This window comes from Macaca thibetana, chromosome 10 (genome assembly GCF_024542745.1).
Source record: "Macaca thibetana thibetana isolate TM-01 chromosome 10, ASM2454274v1, whole genome shotgun sequence".
Lineage (NCBI taxonomy): Eukaryota > Metazoa > Chordata > Mammalia > Primates > Cercopithecidae > Macaca > Macaca thibetana.
This window is the reverse complement of record NC_065587.1, coordinates 66,014,618-66,032,220: the sequence shown is the minus strand read 5'-3', so window position 1 is coordinate 66,032,220 and position 17,603 is coordinate 66,014,618. Positions and strand designations below refer to the sequence as shown.

Below are 17,603 nucleotides of genomic sequence, written 5' to 3'. Positions count from 1 at the left end.
TGTATCAGTTCCCTGAAACAACAGAGTTCAGGTTCTAAATGACTGGAAGAAAACATGCCAAGACAGCCCATGGTGAAATATAGATTATTTTTTTCTTCACATTATTCTGTATTTTTAAAATTGCTACCCCCACCATCCCCAGAGGAAACTGACCCAACCTTTAGGCTGGAAACAGGGAAAAAATAATTGTGGTTTTCATAAGGGAAATATATCTAAATAGCTTTGGCACAAAACTTCCTGGGCATCTGTACTCCAGAAGAGAATGGTTGATAGGGTACAAGAGCTGTGCCTTGCACCTAGTGTTAAACATGGCCCCAGAGCAGTGGCGGAACTCTGTCAAAGGACCACAATGGTCCATGCTGGGACCTGGAAATAGGGAAACATTGCTGCAGCCTAGGCCAGCAGTACTCAAGGAGGTAGGAGGGTCATCATGTGACAGCAGCTTCTACTGGACGGGAAGTGACTCGGCAACAATAGCACTCCTGGACTCTCCAACGTTGCTCCCATGGCTTTAGGATTTAATTTAAAGAAATAAAAGAGGGCCAGATGTGGTGACTCATGCCTGCGATCCTAGCACTTTGGGAGGCTGAGGTGGGCAGATTGCCTGAGCTGGGGAGTTCGAGACCATCCTGGGCAACATGGTGAAATCCTGTCTTTACTAAAAATACAAAAAATTAGCTGGGAGTGGTGGTGCACACCTGTAGTCCCAGCTACCCTGAGAGGCTGAGGCACGAGAATCACTTGAACCTCAGGAGGCAGAGGTTGCAGTGAGCTGAGATTGCGCCACTGCACCCTGGCCTGGGCTGGAGAGAGAGGGAGCCTCTGTCTCCAAAAAATAAAATTAAAAAAATAATTAAAAAAAAACATAATAATAAAATATGGCTGGGCTCAGTGGCTCACGCCTGTAATCCTAACACTTTGGGAGGCCAAGGTGGGTGGATCACCTGAGGTCAAGAGTTTGAGACCAGCTTGGCCAACATGGTAAAACTCCATCTCTAGTAAAAAAAAAAAAAAAAAAAAAAAAGGCTGGCCTTGGTGGCATGGGCCTGTAATCCCAACTACTTGGAAGGCTGAGGCAGGAGAATTGCTTGAACCCAAAAGGCAGAGGTTGCAGTGAGCTGAGATCACGCCACTGCGCTCCAGCCTTGGTGACAGAGTGAGACTCCACCTCAAAATAAATAAAATAAAATAAATAAATAAATAAATAAATAAAACAATCTATAGCAGTTGCTATCTACAGTTGAGGAATAGTTTACAACTGTTCCATATACACACTTACAGGTTGCAAGTCCCCTGTAATGTCCATTATTTTATTGAATGCTTTTAAAACAGTCCTATGAGGGAAGGCAAGGATTAGAATCAGTATTTTATGGGTGAGAAAACTGAGGTTCAACAGAGTTCAGTGACTTGTTCAAGATGACACAGCTAGGCCAGGTGTGGTGGCTCATGCCTGTAACCTCAGCACTTTGGGAGGTCGAGGCTGGTGGAACACTTGAGGTTAGGAGTTCAAGACCATTCAAGACTAGCCTTGACAACACGATGAAACCCCATCTCTACTAAAAATATAAAAAATTAGCTGAGTGTGGTGGCACAGGCCTGTAGTCCCAGCTACTTGAGAGGCTGAGGCATGAGAATCGCTTGAACCCGGGGGCAGAGGTTGCAGTGAGCAGAGATCGTGCCACTGCCCTCCAGCCTGTGCCACAGAGTGAGAGTGCATCTCAAAAAGAGATCACACAGCTAGTTTGAGACTCAAAGTCAGCTTTGTCTAGGCTAGATGGTGCCTAGCACAGGAATCTAAGGGAAGCATGGCTACATTTAGAGTTTTTGGAGAGAACATGTAGCCAGAGGGACAGTAGGTGAGTGTGAATTAGGCACCCAAAGTGAGCTTGGGTCCTGAGCTGAGACCCGGGAGAATCAGTGAACCCTCTTAGTGTGGGTCTTTTCTTCATTCTTATCAGCAGCTCCTCTGCTCAGATCTGCCTCTTTCATCAACTAATACTCACAGCTCTCTCATTTCCAGACACTTTCCTTTAATTGTGTGTGGGATCATATATAGTATCAGGGAAAACTATCCATCGCAAGCCTGATTATAGACACTGGGAAATTAGCAAAGAGAGAAGAGGTTCTGTTTTGTTTTGTTTACCATTTGTTTAACATATGTATCTGCTTACCCATGGTGTCAGTGCCTGTAACAATTATACATGTAACCCAGATGTTCCCCAGGGTCTCTCACCATAGGCAAGCTCAGTAACATGGACTCAGATTCCATTTCCATGGCCTATATGTCCACAGAGCCGTTCCCAAGAGTCTGGAGACCCTAGGGGACTCACATGCTTGGTAACATTGCCTCTGGGGTCCTGATTCTGGCATGAATCTCTATGACCCAGTTGTGAAACTCAGCCACACACACTCAGACAAATAACCAAAAGCATTCATGGGTATAATTGGATTTTTTCTCAGTTGGTAAAAATCTTAAATACAGAAGAAACAGAGAGCTGTCTAACAAATACCCACGCCCTCCAACTCTTTGAATTTAATGTTATTATTTTACAAGATTGGCTTTTGATTTTTTTAATCTAATAGGATTAAAAGTGACCTATCTTACGTACGTCTTCCTTCCCAGAGGAATCCACCGTAGGGAATTTGGTGTCTGTCTTTCCAAACCTTGTTTTTATACTTTTACACATAAAATGTATCCATAAATGTTTGCCTTATGTGCTTTTATAATGCTATTATATTCCATTTTCTGCAAGTTGCTTTTTTATGCAATAATGTGTGGGTTTTGTTTGTTTGTTTGTTTTTGAGACAAGAGTCTAACTTTATTGCCTCAACCTCCCAAGTAGCTGGGATTACAGGCATGTGCCACCATGACCCCGCTAATTTTTTGTATTTTTAGTAGAAACGAGGTTTCACCATGTTGCCCGGGTTGGTCTTGAGCTCCTGAGCTCAGGCAATCTGCTCTCCTCAGCCTCCCAAAGTGCTGGGATTACAGGTGTGAGCCACCGTGCCTGGCCTGGTTCCTGTTTTTGTAAGGAGATTGAAATGAGATGCAAATAAACAGAGAAGAGATTATATCTAAGAAATACAAACAAGTCTCTCTGCCGCCCTCACTACATGGACATAGACCCACCAAGCAATTCCACCTGCTGCTTCAACTCCTATTATTCCCAGTCGTTTACCTTCTGGCTGGCAACCTTCTCCTCCTTACCTACTTTTAATGCTCCTACCTCCATTCTGTTCTCTCTACCTTCTTCGCAGGGGCAAAAAATAAATTCCTCCCATTTTCTCATGGAAAGCTGTTAATCACATCTTCTGTTACTAGGGGCCTGGTGCTCCTGCCTCCAGTTTGTGGTTCCTCAAACACAGTTCCTTCCTGTGTCAGTTAAGGATTGCAACGTAGCAAGCCCACCCCAAAACTTAACTGTCTTAAAACAATACTACTTATTAGCTCATGAATCTCTGGGTCAGCAGTTTCGGCTGGGCTCAGCTAGGTATTATTTCTGGTCTTGGCTAGGTTCATTCAGGCACTGTGGTTAGCCAGGTGACTGCTTCAGGGATTGGTTGACTGTCAGTTGGGACAACAGCAGTGACTTGACCACTCGTCTCTCCTGCTCCTGCAGGCTAGCCAGGGCCTGTTCTCACAGTAGCAGCAGGACTCCAAGAGCGACAGAAGCAGCATGCAAGGCTTCTGGAGGTTCAGGCTCAGAACTGGCACGATGTCACCTCTGCCTCATTCTATTGACCAGAGCAAGTCACAGGCCAGCTTAGATTCAAGATGTCAAAAAATAAACTCCATCTCTTGATTGGAGAAGCTGCAAAGTCACATTCCAAGGGGCCTGGAAACAAGGAGGATGGGAGGACTGTGGGTTGGATTCTCTGGGAAGCAGACTCTGAGATGGAGATTAACATGCAGGAAGTTACTCAGGGAGCACTCTTGGGATCAACAGCAGAAGAAGAGCAGAGAAGGAAGCAGGATGGAGCAGAGGGAGAAATTGAAGTGCAATGTCAGAACAAAGACTTCCACTGACCTCATGGAGACCTCTGAAACTGGAATAGGTCTTCCAAGTTGTCCTGAGTAGAGGTAAGGGGACCAGGCCTCTAAGCTCCCAAGCTGATCAATCATTTATGCAGACTGCCCTGAAAAGGCAGCAGCCAAGGAAATTCCCAAAGAGGGCTTACAGCCAAGAATCATCTGCCAACACTTCTCCCAGTAGCTGGTGGAATAAATCCTTCATTCCTCAGTGGGGGAGGAGGGGTGCCTGTGCCAAACATCACAGTCCACTCGACTGCCACCTCTCCCTAAGAATGCTAATGCTTATGATAAAACGCTTGTCACTTGCTATATATGTATACATTAAATATTTATAATCACTTACTAAATGCATCGCCTAACTTGTACAGATTTTAGAAGATCACAATGCTAAATGTCACTCCTTTGAACTTAGTCGTCATAGTTTCATTGCTCATTTATCTAGGTCATCCACTCGAAACTTTAAGGGATGAGGAGAAACAGCTTCTCCATCAGAAACCTAGGGAAGAGCCGCTGGCTGGCTCCCACCCAGGGGGAGGGTCATCGTGCGCCTGTGCCTGAGTGGGAGGAGCCTTCGCGCCTAGGCCTTTCCCTCAATTTTTCTTCTTCCCCTCACCCACCCCTCCCCCACCCCACTCCCGCACTGGGGCTTCCTGGTCGGCGCTTTTGCAGGGAACTCAGCGCTGAGACTGTCTAAAGCCCCAGGAAAAATGGTGGAAAATTCACTGCTGCCAGGAAGAGCGATTTATGACTTTGTGCTTCTCTTAAGCTCCCAATTTGGCTTCATACTTTACCTTGTGTGGGCTTTTATTCCTGAATCTTGGCTAAACTCCTTAGGTTTAACCTATTGGCCTCAAAAACATTGGACAGTTGCATTATCTCTCTGCCTCCTTATTACTGTAGTAATTGGCTATGTGCTCTTGTTTGGGATTAACATGATGAGTACCCCTTCACTCAACTCCATTCATACAATCACAGACAACTATGCTAAAAATCAACAGCAGAAGAAATACCAAGAGGTGGCCATTCCAGCATTAAGAGTTATTTCTACTAGTGAAGTAAACCAAATGTTATTTCTTGCAGCCAAAGACCTTTACACCAAAAACTGAAATGTATGTGGCCATGCTAATGAGAGGTGAAGCTGGCTGGGCTTCTGGGTCCGGGGGGGACTTGGAGAATTTTCTGTCTAGCTAAAGGATTGTAAACACACCAATCAGCACTCTGTGTCTAGCTAAAGGTTTGAAAATGCACCAATCAGCACTCTGTAAAATGGACCAATCAGCAGGATGTGGACGGGGCCAAATAAGGGAGTAAAAGCTGGCCACCGAAGGCAGAAGTGGCAACCCGCTGGGGTCCCATTCCCACACTGTGGAAGCTTAGTTCTTTCGCCCTTCACAATAAATCTTGCTGCTGCTCACTGTTTGGGTCTGCACTGCCTTTATGAGCTGTAACACTCACCATGAGGCTGTGCTCTGCGGCTTCATTTCTGAAGTCAGCCAGACCAGGAACCCACGGGAAGAAAGAAACAACTCCAGATGCGCCACCTTTATGAGCTGTGACACTTACTGTGAAGGTCTGCGGCTTCACTCCTAAAGTCAGTGAGACTGGGAACCCACCAGAAGGAAGAAACTCTGGACACATCTGAACATCTGAAGGAACAAACTCTGGACACACCATCTTTAAGATCTTAAGAGCTGTAACATTCACCGTGGAGGTCCTCGGCTTCATTCTTGAAGTCAGTGAGACCAAGCACCCACTGGAAGAAATAAATTCCAGACACACTGACACCAAGCATTTATTTATTTATAAGTTTTTGCCATCATAATTTTGACCATAAATTAATTCAACCGTTTCTTATTAATAGAGATGTAAAAAATGTAAGTTGATCTTCTCTTAGATTATGTTCAATGAATATTGTAAGTGCTCTCATGTATTGTTAATGAACAGAATAAATAAAATATTGCATTACCATAAAAAAAAAAAAAGTCTAAGCAAGAACCATTTCAAGCCATGCTGGCAACAGAGTCACCAAACTGCAGTTAAGTTATAGACACAATGTTCTTTGTAGTTCTTTGGAGAGAGAAAGACTGAGATCTGGGTCATGGAGAGATGATCACTCAACAGGGAATGTGGAAAGCTAGGATAAAATTTGGCTGGCAAATCAGGTTGTGAGAGAAAAAAGAGACCAAGTGAGGCATTGAAAGATAAAGAAACAGACTGGGCGTGGTGGCTCATGCCTGTAATCCCAGCATTTTCAGAGGCTGAGGCGGGCAGATCGCCTGAAGTCAGGAGTTCGAGACCAGGCTGGCCAGCAGGGTGAAACCCTGTCTCTACTAAAAATACAAAAAAATTAGTCAGGTGTGGTGGCAGGTGCCTGTAATCCCAGCTACTCAGGATGCTGAGGCAGGAGAATCTCTTGAACCCGGGAGGGGGAGATTGCAATGAGCCGAGATCACACCATTGCACTCCAGCCTGGGCGACGAGTGAGACTCCGTCTCCAAGAAAGAAAGAACCCCACGAGGGCAGCTCTTGAAATATGGGAAGACATTTTATGCCTTACAGAGGCAAGTTGTTTTGGCAAAATTCCAGGAGAGCTGTCAAATCAGAATTTGGGGACCTGGGTGGAGAATTGATTTCACCTGCAACAAAGGAGACTCCCTATGACCACATAGAAAAGCCTCTGCTTTTTAGAAACCAAAGGCTGTGACCTTCAAATGCAGGCTTATAGATAGGAACAAACTAACAGGTCAGACCAAAAAGGAGGAGATGACAGAGGTGGCCAGTTGGAAAGTTCTGGGAGAACCACAAAATGCCAGAGTCTTTCAATTAAAGTGGAAAAACCAGTTTACAGTGACTCAATGGAAAGACAAGGATCATGCCATGTGTTGTTAGCTATTCTGTTTAGTCCTCTAGATCTACCCTTCACCTTCTCCACCAGTGGTGCTGTGCCCCAGAGATTCACTTTAACGGAATATATCAAAAGGATTCTTTACTCCCTGACTTTCTATTGGGTTTTCCCAATGGGAGACACATGGAGGATACTAGAGGATGGAAGAAGAGAGAAATGAGGGTATTTATTTACCCAGATCCCCCTCCACTGGGGCCAAGGACTGGAACCATCATGGAAGATCCTTTTCGCAACTCCAGCTCTTTCCACATTCATGGAAGCACTCCTTCTCCCTGCCCCATAATGTACCCCCCTCAACAGTCACAGTCTATGGGGTGCTTCCCCCATTCCTGTTGGCTTCCCTTAACCATTCTTACAACTTTATAAATACTTTCCTGGCCAGGCAGGGTGGCTCACACCTGTAATCCCAGAACTTTGGGAGGCTGAAGCAGGAGGATCGCTTGAGTCTGGGAGGTCAAGGCTGCAGTGAGCTGTGATCACACCACTGCACTCCAGCCTGGGAAAGAGAGTGAGACCTTGTCTCAAAAAATAAAATAAATAAACAAATACTTTCCTTGATCACTCCACTTGAGTGTTCTCTCTTTTTTGATGCAATTCTAAATGCTAATCACTGGAGCTAGCTTATTGAAAAGGAGACACCGTGGATTTTTATAGATAATTGTCCCTTTTGGCTGTCCAGCCTCAGAAATGCATACTCACGTCTGGAGAATTTCCCATCATATGAGTCTTGGTGGGAGGTAGAGCTCACTTCCCCACATAGAATGTGGAAGTGCTAACTATTTGCTTTTCAGCCTCCCTTGCAGCTAAGGCTTGGGCATGTGACCTAGGCTCAGCCAGTCAGAGGCATAAACTAAACTTTGAATGAGAAGTTGGTGATGTAAAGACATAAGGACAGTGTTGGGCATGGTGGCTCGTGCCTGTAATCCTGGCACTTTGGGAGGCTGAGGCAGGTGGATTTCTTGAGGCCAGGAGTTTGAGACTACCCTGGCCAATATAGCGAAATCCCATCTCTACTAAAAAATACAAAAAAAACTAGCCAGGTGTGGTGGCACGCCCTATAGTCCCAGCTACTTGGGAAGCTGAGGCAGGAGAATCACCTGAACCTGGGAGGTGGAGGTTGCAGTGAGCCAAGATAATGCTACTGCACTCCAGCCTGGGCAACAGAGCAAGATTCTATTTTTTTATTTTTTAAATTTTATTTATTTATTTATTTTTGTGATGGAGTGTTGCTCTGTCACCCAGGCTGGAGTGTAGTGGCACAATCTTGGCTCACTGCAACCTCTGCCTCCTGGGTTCAAGCAATTCTCCTGCCTCAGCCTCCTAAGTAGCTGGGATTATAGGCACACACCACCATGCCTGGGTACTTTTTGTATTTTTAGTTGAGACGAGGTTTCTCCATGTTGGCCAGGCTGGTCTTGAACTCCTGACTTCAAGTGATCCGCCCGCCTCGGCCTCCCAAAGTGCTGGGATTATAGGCGTGAGCCACTGTGCCCTGCCAAGACTCTGTCTCTAAACAAAAGAAAACACACAACACAACACAACAATAACAACCCAACCCAGACCAAACCAAAAAAACAAAAACTTCCACCTAAATCTTAAAAAAAAAAAAAAAAAAAAAAAGACATAGAGACAGTGGAGAGGCCCAGTCTGGTGGTGGTGGCCATAGAAGCAGCAATATCCTGTCTCTGGGGCAGCCCAGGCAATAGGGCCAGTGACTGTTCCTAGCATCCAGATGTGGAGCTTTAGCAGAATCAGAGAGGCAAGTGGAAGGGTCTGGTACTCTGCACTGGGGACAGCAGGGTCCTCACGGGCCCTGTGTTTCTGCCATTGCGGTGTCCAGGTCTGGTTCTTCAGCCTTCCCAGCAATGCCAAAAACTCTCTGGTATCTTTTCTATGGATTCCTCTCCTGCTTAAATCTACCACAGTCAGTTTCTGTTGCTTGCATTATGAATCCCAACTGGTGGTTTGCCTGCAACCCGAATGTGGATTGCAACTAGGCTTCACAGGGAAATAGAAAACTGGGGCCAATGCAGCTACTCACTCTGCCTCCCACTTTGGTGCCTTAATTTCTCTCTACCTATCTATCTCTTTCTCTGTCTCTCTCAATACAACTCCCACATTCTTCTTTCCAGCTGTGGTTTTGTCTTAATTCATGGAAAGACATTATAGCTTATTGTTTAGGAAGCACCCACTTGGAGGTCAGAATGCCTGGATTCAAATCTCAGATGTGCAGTTCACCAACCACAAGGTTTTGGTCAAGTTACTGATCCCCTTTGGGCTCCGTTTCCTCATCTGTACAATGAGGACAGTAGTAGGGTTTTTCTGTTTTGAGGATGAAATCACACAACATGTGTAAAGCCCTCACCAAACTACTTAGGGAACCATCAGTAATTGTTGCTATTGTTATCTTCATTATCAGCGTTATTATCAGCATGGTTTGGGGACTTATAGAGACTACGTAGAGCAGGCATCTTAAACTTTAAATGCTTACAGGAGCCAACAGGGATGATGAAAAGGAGCCATGTATATGAACACAGGCACACACATTTTCCATAGTCCCAACGGAAGCTCTCCCAAGGGACTATGGAAAGTGTGTGAGTATGTGCCTGTCTAGAGGGAGCAGCCACTTGCCAGCAACAGCCATTTATTGCCGTGTGGAATATGAGCCCAGTGATGCCAGATTTTCCACTATATCAAGAGAGGTCAGATATCCAGCTATCTGGGGGAAGCTTGATGTTTTTCAAAAATCTAAAAAAGCACTATCCTAGCCAAAGGAAAGCTCCCTGGGGTCACAGCAGGCTGCAAACACTAATTTCTATGTTCTAATGCAAATTTCTGGATTGAGTTGAAATTGTCAGGGAGGGAAAGTGGTTAGGTCAGGTTAATTTCATTGGCTCAATCAGGTATGGCCATGGTCCACCACTCACCCAGTGGGGAATGTGGTGGACACTCTCTGACAATGGGGTGTGGGCAGGAATGTAGTGACAGGCATACTTTAGAGAAGGAGGCAAGGACCAAAGGGGTGCCCCGAGAGTTGCTTTCCTATGAATGCCAGCGCACTGAAAACAAATGCATCAGGAATGCAGTAAGTCCCAATAACTGCAAGGTTAAGATAGGGGCTTGTTTATCTTGTTATTTATTTAAATAACAATGTGTCTGGTGGTAGGGCATAACAGGGCTAGCACAAAGGCTCAGATATATCCATGTGATTCCAGACTACTTCCACCTTTTCACACCTCTGTCCTGGCATGTAGGCCTTTGTCCTCATACTTGTCACCTCATGGTTGCAAGATGGCTGCAATTGTGACCATCACAACTATATTCCAGGCAGAAGGAGAGGAAATGAGAAGGAGTAAGTAATGGCCCTTATGTCAGGACTTTTCAGAAATTCCCAGCATATGTATATATTTTCATCTTATTGGCCAGAGCTAGTTCCCATACCCATACCTAGTGACAAAGGAAATTATGAAGGTGAGTATTTTTAGCTTGGTACATTGCAGCCCCAAAGAACATCAGGGTTTTTTAAAACCCTGTTTTGGAAACAAGGAGAGAATAGACCTTGAGTAGGAAATCAGCAGCCTCTGCCACCTCCTCTGGATATGCACCATGTGCCAGACCCCAGCCGAGTACTGAGATACCAGGCTGACAGTAAAGTCTGCACAGCAGAAAGACACAGAAGTGGGCCAGGTGCAGTGGCTCAAGCCTATAATCCCAGCACTTTGGGAAGCCAAAGCAGGCAGATCACCTGAGGCCAAGAGTTTGAGACCAGCCTGTCCAACATGGCGAAACCCTGTCTTTACTAAAAATACAAAAAATTAGCCAGGCATGGTGGTCTGCACCTGTGGTCCCAGCTACTCGAGAGGCTGAGGCAGGAGAATCACTTGAACCCAGGAGGTGGAGACTATGGTGAGCCGAGATCGCACCATTGCGCTCCAGCCTGGGCAACATGAGCAGAACTCTGTCTCAAAAAAAAAAGAGAGAGATACAGAAGTTGTTGTGGAACCCAACACAGCTGGGCCGGGTTCCAAAGTGAGAAAATCAGCGCTTTGGCTCCTTACAGATCCTCTAGGCCCCCCATCCTTCCTGACCCTTCCCTGACCCTCCTGCTGTCAGTGCAGTCCCACAAAGGGCAGAGTACGGTGGAAAGAATGTGTGACTAACACCGGTAGCAGTTTCAGGAGGCATCCAAGAGATGTTCCAGAGAGAAATATGTAACTGGCATATCTGGTTTATAATGTGTATTAATTCCTGACATGTAACTTGAGTAATATATGTAAAGCAAAAAGTCCAAGTGCTGATTTAGGGGCCTTATTATTACTCTGTCAGCAGAATTCATGTTCTATTTGTGCAGTGCTCTGGGCCCAGCGTCTCGCCTAGGTCAGCAGGAAGGGGAAGGCTTTCTCATAGGTGCCAGTGGATGGTGGAGGCCCCTGCTGATGGCGATAGGGACGTGGATGAGTACTTGGAGCCCCTGGTAGGGTTGGCAGGAGCTCGTTTGGCAAAGAAGATCGTGGAGCTAGACCAAGTGCCAGCTGAGGCTAGAAGCAGAGGCATCCTACCCCTCAGAGACAGAAGTAACTTAAAGTCTAGAAAACTGTGGGCTGTGGAGTTCAAAGCCAGCTCTGCCACTTCATTGCCATGTGACTTTGAGTAAGTTATTCCAGCTCTCTGAGCCTCAATTTCTGCTTCCGTCAATGAAAACCATAATAGAGCCTACCTAACCGGGCTGTTGTGAGGTTTAAATAAAAGTAACAGGTGCTGAGCATTTACTATGGGTCAACGTAGTGTTACAAGTGTTTGACATGTATTATCTCATTGAATCCTCACAGTAACCTCATGTAGATACTATTGTGATGCCTAATTTACAGTTGAAGAAATGAAGCACAGAGAGGTGAAGTAACTTGCTCGGGGTCACACAGCTAGTGACTGGCAGAGCTGGGGTTCATACCTAGACAATCTGGCCCCAGAGAACACCCACTGAGATGCTTCAACAGACTGCTATATTTTATAGTAAGCACACAGTAAAGGGGAATTCTCTAGGTCAGTGATGTCCAATGGAACTTTCTGTGATGTAAATGTTTTGTAATTCTGTGCTGTCCAATACACGAGCCACTAGCCACAGATGACTATTTAACATTGAAATATGGCTAGCTTGACTAAAGATGTGAATTTTTAATTTAATTTAATGTTAATTAACTTAAATTTAAATAGTCAGGCCGGGCACGGAGGCTCACGCCTGGAATCCCAACACTTTGGGAGGCCAAAGCTGGTGGATCACTTGAGGCCAGGAGTTCGAGAGCAGCCTGGGCAATATGGTGAAACCCTGTCCCTACTGAAAATACAAAAATTAACTGGGCATGTTGGCGCACACCTGTAATCCCAGCCACTTGAGAGGCTGAGGCACGAGAATCACTTGAGCCTAGGAGGCGGAGGTTGCAGTGAGCTGAGATGGTGCCACTGCATTCCAGCTTGGGCGATGGAGCGAGACCCTGTCTCAAAAAAAAAAAAAAAAGAATTTTGAATATTGAACCAGCCTTGCATACCTGAACAAAATCTTACTTGATCATGGTGTATAATTCTTTTTATCTGTTGCTAGATTTGATTAGCTAATATTTTGTTGAGGACTTTTACATCCAAGTTCATGAGAGCTGTTGGTTTGTAGTGTGCCTTCTTTCCACCCTTGAGAATCTTCCTAGGCTTGCTGTGTTATGTCCAGGGATTTTTAGTTGTTAGAGAGAGGTCCTGGGAGAAATGGAGCTATTCCATGTTGGTGGAACTGGAAATCCCACACATTCTTTTTTTAAACATATGTACTATTATATGGATGTGCTGCAATGGATTAAACCAATTTCCTGATTAACACTTAGATTCTTTCTAATTATTTGTCATTGTGAACAATGCCACAATTAATAAGTTCATGCATTTGTCATTTCATACTTAAAGGTAAAGATGCCATTATAAATTCTCAGAAATGGAATTGTTGGGACAAACAGCACATGTATTTTTAATTTTGATGTTTCCAAATTGTCTTCTATAGGCATTGCACCAACTTATATTCCCAATTTTCATGAGACTGCCATGCCCCCTCCACTGACCCTCTGCCAATGGATATCATGTTAGGGTCTTGCTAATCTGATAGTAAAAAAAAAGTCAAGTTTATCTGAGTTTTGAGTCATAGGTAGGCCTTTTCCATACCCTCAAAATAAAGGGATTTTCCTATGTTTTCTTTTGGTATCTTTACTTTTTTTTTTTTGAGACAGTTTTGCTCTGTTGCCAAGGCTGGAATGCAGTGGCGTGATCTCGGCTGACTGCAACCTCCAACTTCCAAGTTCAAGCGATTTTCCTGCCTCAGCCTCCTGAGTAGCTGGGGCTACAGGCATATGCCACCATGCCTGGCTAATTTTTATATTTTTAGTAGAGACGGGGTTTCACCATGTTGGCCAGGCTGGTCTCGAACTCCTGACCTCAGGTGATCCGCCTGCTTGGGCCTCCCAAAGTACGGGGATTACAGATATGAGCCACTGTGCCCAGCCAACATCTTTACTTTTTTACTTGAATCTTTGATCCAGGTAGAAATTATCCTGAGCTGTATGTGGTGGCATGTACCTGTAGTTTCAGCTACTAAGGAGGCTGAGTCAAGAGGATTGCTTAAACCCAGGAGTTGGAATCTAGCCAGGCAGCTTCACCAGAGTCCTGTCTATCTTTTAAAAGTTCCCGTATCTTATTACCAGGAACTAGAGACTAAAAAAGAAAAAAATGACCTGGTGATGAGAGGGAGAAATAGATCTAACTTGTTGCTGTTGTTTTCTATCATATGGGTACCCAGTTTTCCCATCAACTCTCTTGGAATAGTCTATCTTATCTCCTCTGGTGTAAGATGCCACTATTATCATATACTTAATTCTTGTGTGTATTTTGGATGTATTCTGGGCTTTCTAGTCTATCCAGCTAGTTGTCTATCTATTCATGCAACAACACTATACTGCTGTAATTATTATTTATAAAGATTGAATATTTGATAGCAGTAGTCCTCTCTCATTCTCTTCTTATTTATTTATTTTATTATTTCTTTCTCTTTTTTTGAGACACAGTTTCACTCTTATTGCCCAGGCTAGAGTAATGGCACCATCTCGGTTCACCACAACCTCCGAATCCCGGGTTCAAGCGATTCTCCTGCCTCAGCCTCGTGAGTAGCTGGGATTACAGGCATGTACCACCATGCCCAGCTGATTTTGTATTTTTTGTAGAGATCGAGTTCCTCCATGTTGGTCAGGCTGGTCTCGAACTCCCAACCTCAGGTGATCCGTCCACCTCAGCCTCCCAAAGTACTGGTATTACAGGCGTGAGCCACTGTGCCCGGCCTTCTTTTTTAATTTTTTTGTAGAGATGGGGGTCTTGCTTTCTTGACCAGGCTGCTCTTGAACTGGCCTCAAGGGATCCTCCGGCTTCAGCCTCCCAATGTGCTAAGACTACAGATGTGAGCCACCATACCTCGCCTTCTTATTTACATTTTAAAAGTTAACTTTAAAACATCCTCAGGCAGGAACTTCAGGAGGTATTCCTGAAGAAGGCATTGTTGTCATCGGAGTTGACAGCTCTATGCATGTCTTGCTGCCGAAGACCTTCCAGTGGCACGAGATGTGGGTGGACCTGGAATATGATGATATTGGTGATCCTGATCCTGTGTGGGCCTAGGCCAATGTGTGTGTAAATTTATTTTTTAAGAAAAAAGATACTTTTCATAAATTTAGTGCAGCCTTGGTGCCCAGTGTTTATAAAGTCGACAGTAGTGTACAGTAATGTCCTAGGCCTTCACATTCACTCACCACTCACCCACTGATGCACTCAGAGCAACTTCAGTCTTGCAAGCCCCATTCATGGTAAGTGTCCTATACAGGTGTACAATATGATCCTTTATACCATATTTTTACTGTACCTTTTCTATGCTTAGATATGTTTATTTATTATTTATTTATTTGGGAGACAGGATCTTGCTCTGTCGCCCAGGCTGGAGGGCAGTGGCGCAATCTCGGCTCACTGCAACCTCTGCCTCCCGGGTTCAAGTGATTGTCATGCCTCAGCCTCTCGAGTAGCTGGGATTACAGGTGCATGCCACTACACACTGGCTAATTTTTATATTTTTAGTAGAGACGGTGTTTTGCCATGTTGGCCAGGCTGGTTTGAACTCCTGACTCAGGCGATACACCTGCCTTGGCCTCCTAAAGTGTTGGGATTACAGGTGTGAGCCACCACGCCCAGCCAACTTAGATATGTTTAATTACACACACACCATATATATGTCTATGGTATAGCAATAGGGTGTATAGTAGGGTATACCATCTAGGTTTACGTAAGTGCACTCTATGATGTTCTTTGCACAAGGATGAAATCACCTAATGAAGCATTTCTCAATATTTATCCCCATGGTTAAGTGATGCATGACTATTTATATGTACATATATACATATAAAGAGAGAGAGGGAGAGGGAGAGAGAGAGAGAGCACATAGGGACTGTGTATAATTATCATATATATATATCTTTTTCCCTATGCCTTATATATTAAAAAAGAAATACATATATATATATTTTTTATTATTGAGTCATCTTATCCAAGAACATGACACATTTTCCTATTGTTCAACATGTCCTTTGGTAATATTTTAAACTTTTCTTCATATAAATCTCGCACCTTTATTCCTAGGTACTTTGTAACGAAGTGTTTAAATTTATTCATAAATTGAATCCCTGCATCTTTTTTGTTGCTATTGCAAATGGAATATCTTCTTCCTTTGTGTCTTCTGGTTGACTATTGTTTGCATACATGAAAGCAGTTGATGTTTATTAATTATTTACCATATTATTCCGTGGAATTCATGTATTGTTGTCAGCAGCTTTGCAATTAGTTCTCTTGGTGTTTTCAGTTACATAATATTTTCCCCCAAATACTGATAGATTTATTTCCTCTTTTCCACATCAATGCCTAATAAGATGACCTAATAAGAAGAGACCTCAGTTCCCTACCTTAGTAGTCTATCTGGAAAAAAAAAGCCTCAACAAATTAACCATAATAAAGATACAAAGGGCAGAGTCAAGACAAGAAGCGAAGGTGTCTGGAATCCCAGTCTAAGTTCATTTGCAGTGTTCTATGCAGCCTAAGAGGTGAGGGCCTGCCTGCTTCACCCCCCAATACTGTTGCTTCTCAAATAGCCAGCTTAGAGCTGCTTCTCAAAATCCAACCATAATTTTTCCAGACTGGGCTGAACCAATGAAATAAAATATCTGAGAAGCGAGGAGAGAAGAGGAAGGGTGGAAATAATAATGCTGGCTTTCTTGGGTTTGCACTGTGGCTTCTGGCTAAAATCTTCATGCCAGAGCTTGCTTAACCTTTCCACGGTCTCAGGAATGGGAGAATCTACCAGAAAGATCCAGACCCTTTGTGCAACAGATCTATGACCAAGATATATCACTAAATAACACATTCCTGTTACAAAACAATGTACCAAATAGGCTTATAGTAATACTTTTTTTTTTTTTTTAAAGTATTTTTATTTTGAATAAAAATACTTTATTTTAAATACTATTTTATTTTTATTTCAAAATAAAATACGTTTTGAAAAGTATGAATATATGCTGGTACATGCATAGAAAAAGAGATCTAGAGGAATATTAGTTAAGATGATGTCAAAAGCAGTTATGAGCCAGGTGCAGTGGCTCACACCTGTAATCCCAGCATTTTGGGAGGCCAAAGTGGGAGGACTTCTTGAGTTCAGTAGTCTGAGACTAGCCTGGGCAATGTAGAAAGACTCTATCTCTACAAAAAATTTTAAAAAACATTAACTGGGCATGGTGGTGTGTGCCTGCAATCTCAGCTACTTGGGAGGCTGATGAGGGAGAATTGCTTGAGTCCAGGCAGGTGAGGCTGCAGTAAGCCCTGATCACACCACTGCACTCCAGCCTAGGTGACAGAGCAAGATCCTGTCTCAAAAGAGAAAGAAAGGAAGCAGTAATGTCTAGAGATTGTGGCTATGAAAGATGTCTTAGTCTGCTTTCTGCTACTATAGCAGAACACCACAGGCTAGATAATATATAAAGAACAGAAGTTTATTTGGCTCATGGTTCTGGAGACTGGGAAGTCCAAGAACATTGCATTAGCATCTGGTGAGGGTCTTCCCATGGTGGAAGGGCAGAAAGTGGAAGCTAGTGCACAAGACAGAGAGGGGACATTGGGCTAAACTCTTTCTTTTATCAGGAGCCCACTCCCGTGATAATTAACCCACTCCCTCAAGCCCTCATGACCTAGTCATCTCTTAAAGCCCTCACTACCCAATACCATCACATTGGTAAATAAATTTCAACATGAGTTTTGGAAGGGACATTCAAGCCATAGCAAGGAATATTTATTTTCCATGTTATCTGTGTCTGTAACATTGGTGTTTTATAGTAACAACCAGATATTGCTTTTGTCATTAAAAAAAGAAAGATAGCTCTACGAAGACATACTAAAATGTTTATGAATGAAACAATGTAATTTCTGAGATCTACTTCAAAATAATGTGGGAAGAAAGAAATGGGTGTAGGTAGAGAGAAACCAGACTAGCCATAAATTGATAAACACTGAAGTTGGATGATGGGCAAATGGGAATTTGATATATTATTTCCTCTG

The 17,603-nt window shown here is 43.8% G+C and overlaps 3 protein-coding genes across 4 annotated transcripts in view; all 3 read left to right on the top strand.

The window, feature by feature from the left end:
* Positions 1 to 17,603, top strand: part of RALY (RALY heterogeneous nuclear ribonucleoprotein) — a 414,018-nt gene that overhangs the window by 291,523 nt on the left and 104,892 nt on the right. The window lies entirely within an intron of this gene.
* The window catches only part of CHMP4B (charged multivesicular body protein 4B), a 264,810-nt gene that overhangs the window by 142,899 nt on the left and 104,308 nt on the right, over positions 1 to 17,603 (top strand). The gene's annotated exons all lie outside the window — the stretch shown is intronic.
* LOC126964320 (phosphatidylinositol N-acetylglucosaminyltransferase subunit P-like) lies at positions 4,741 to 5,139 on the top strand. The gene has a single exon (XM_050807358.1). It carries the CDS (start codon positions 4,741 to 4,743, stop codon positions 5,137 to 5,139), a length of 399 nt encoding a protein of 132 aa, XP_050663315.1.

Coding starts and splice junctions, on each gene's coding strand:
- LOC126964320 (XM_050807358.1), top strand. CDS start 4,741: ATGGTGGAAAATTCACTGCTGCCAGGAAGAGCGATTTATGACTTTGTG.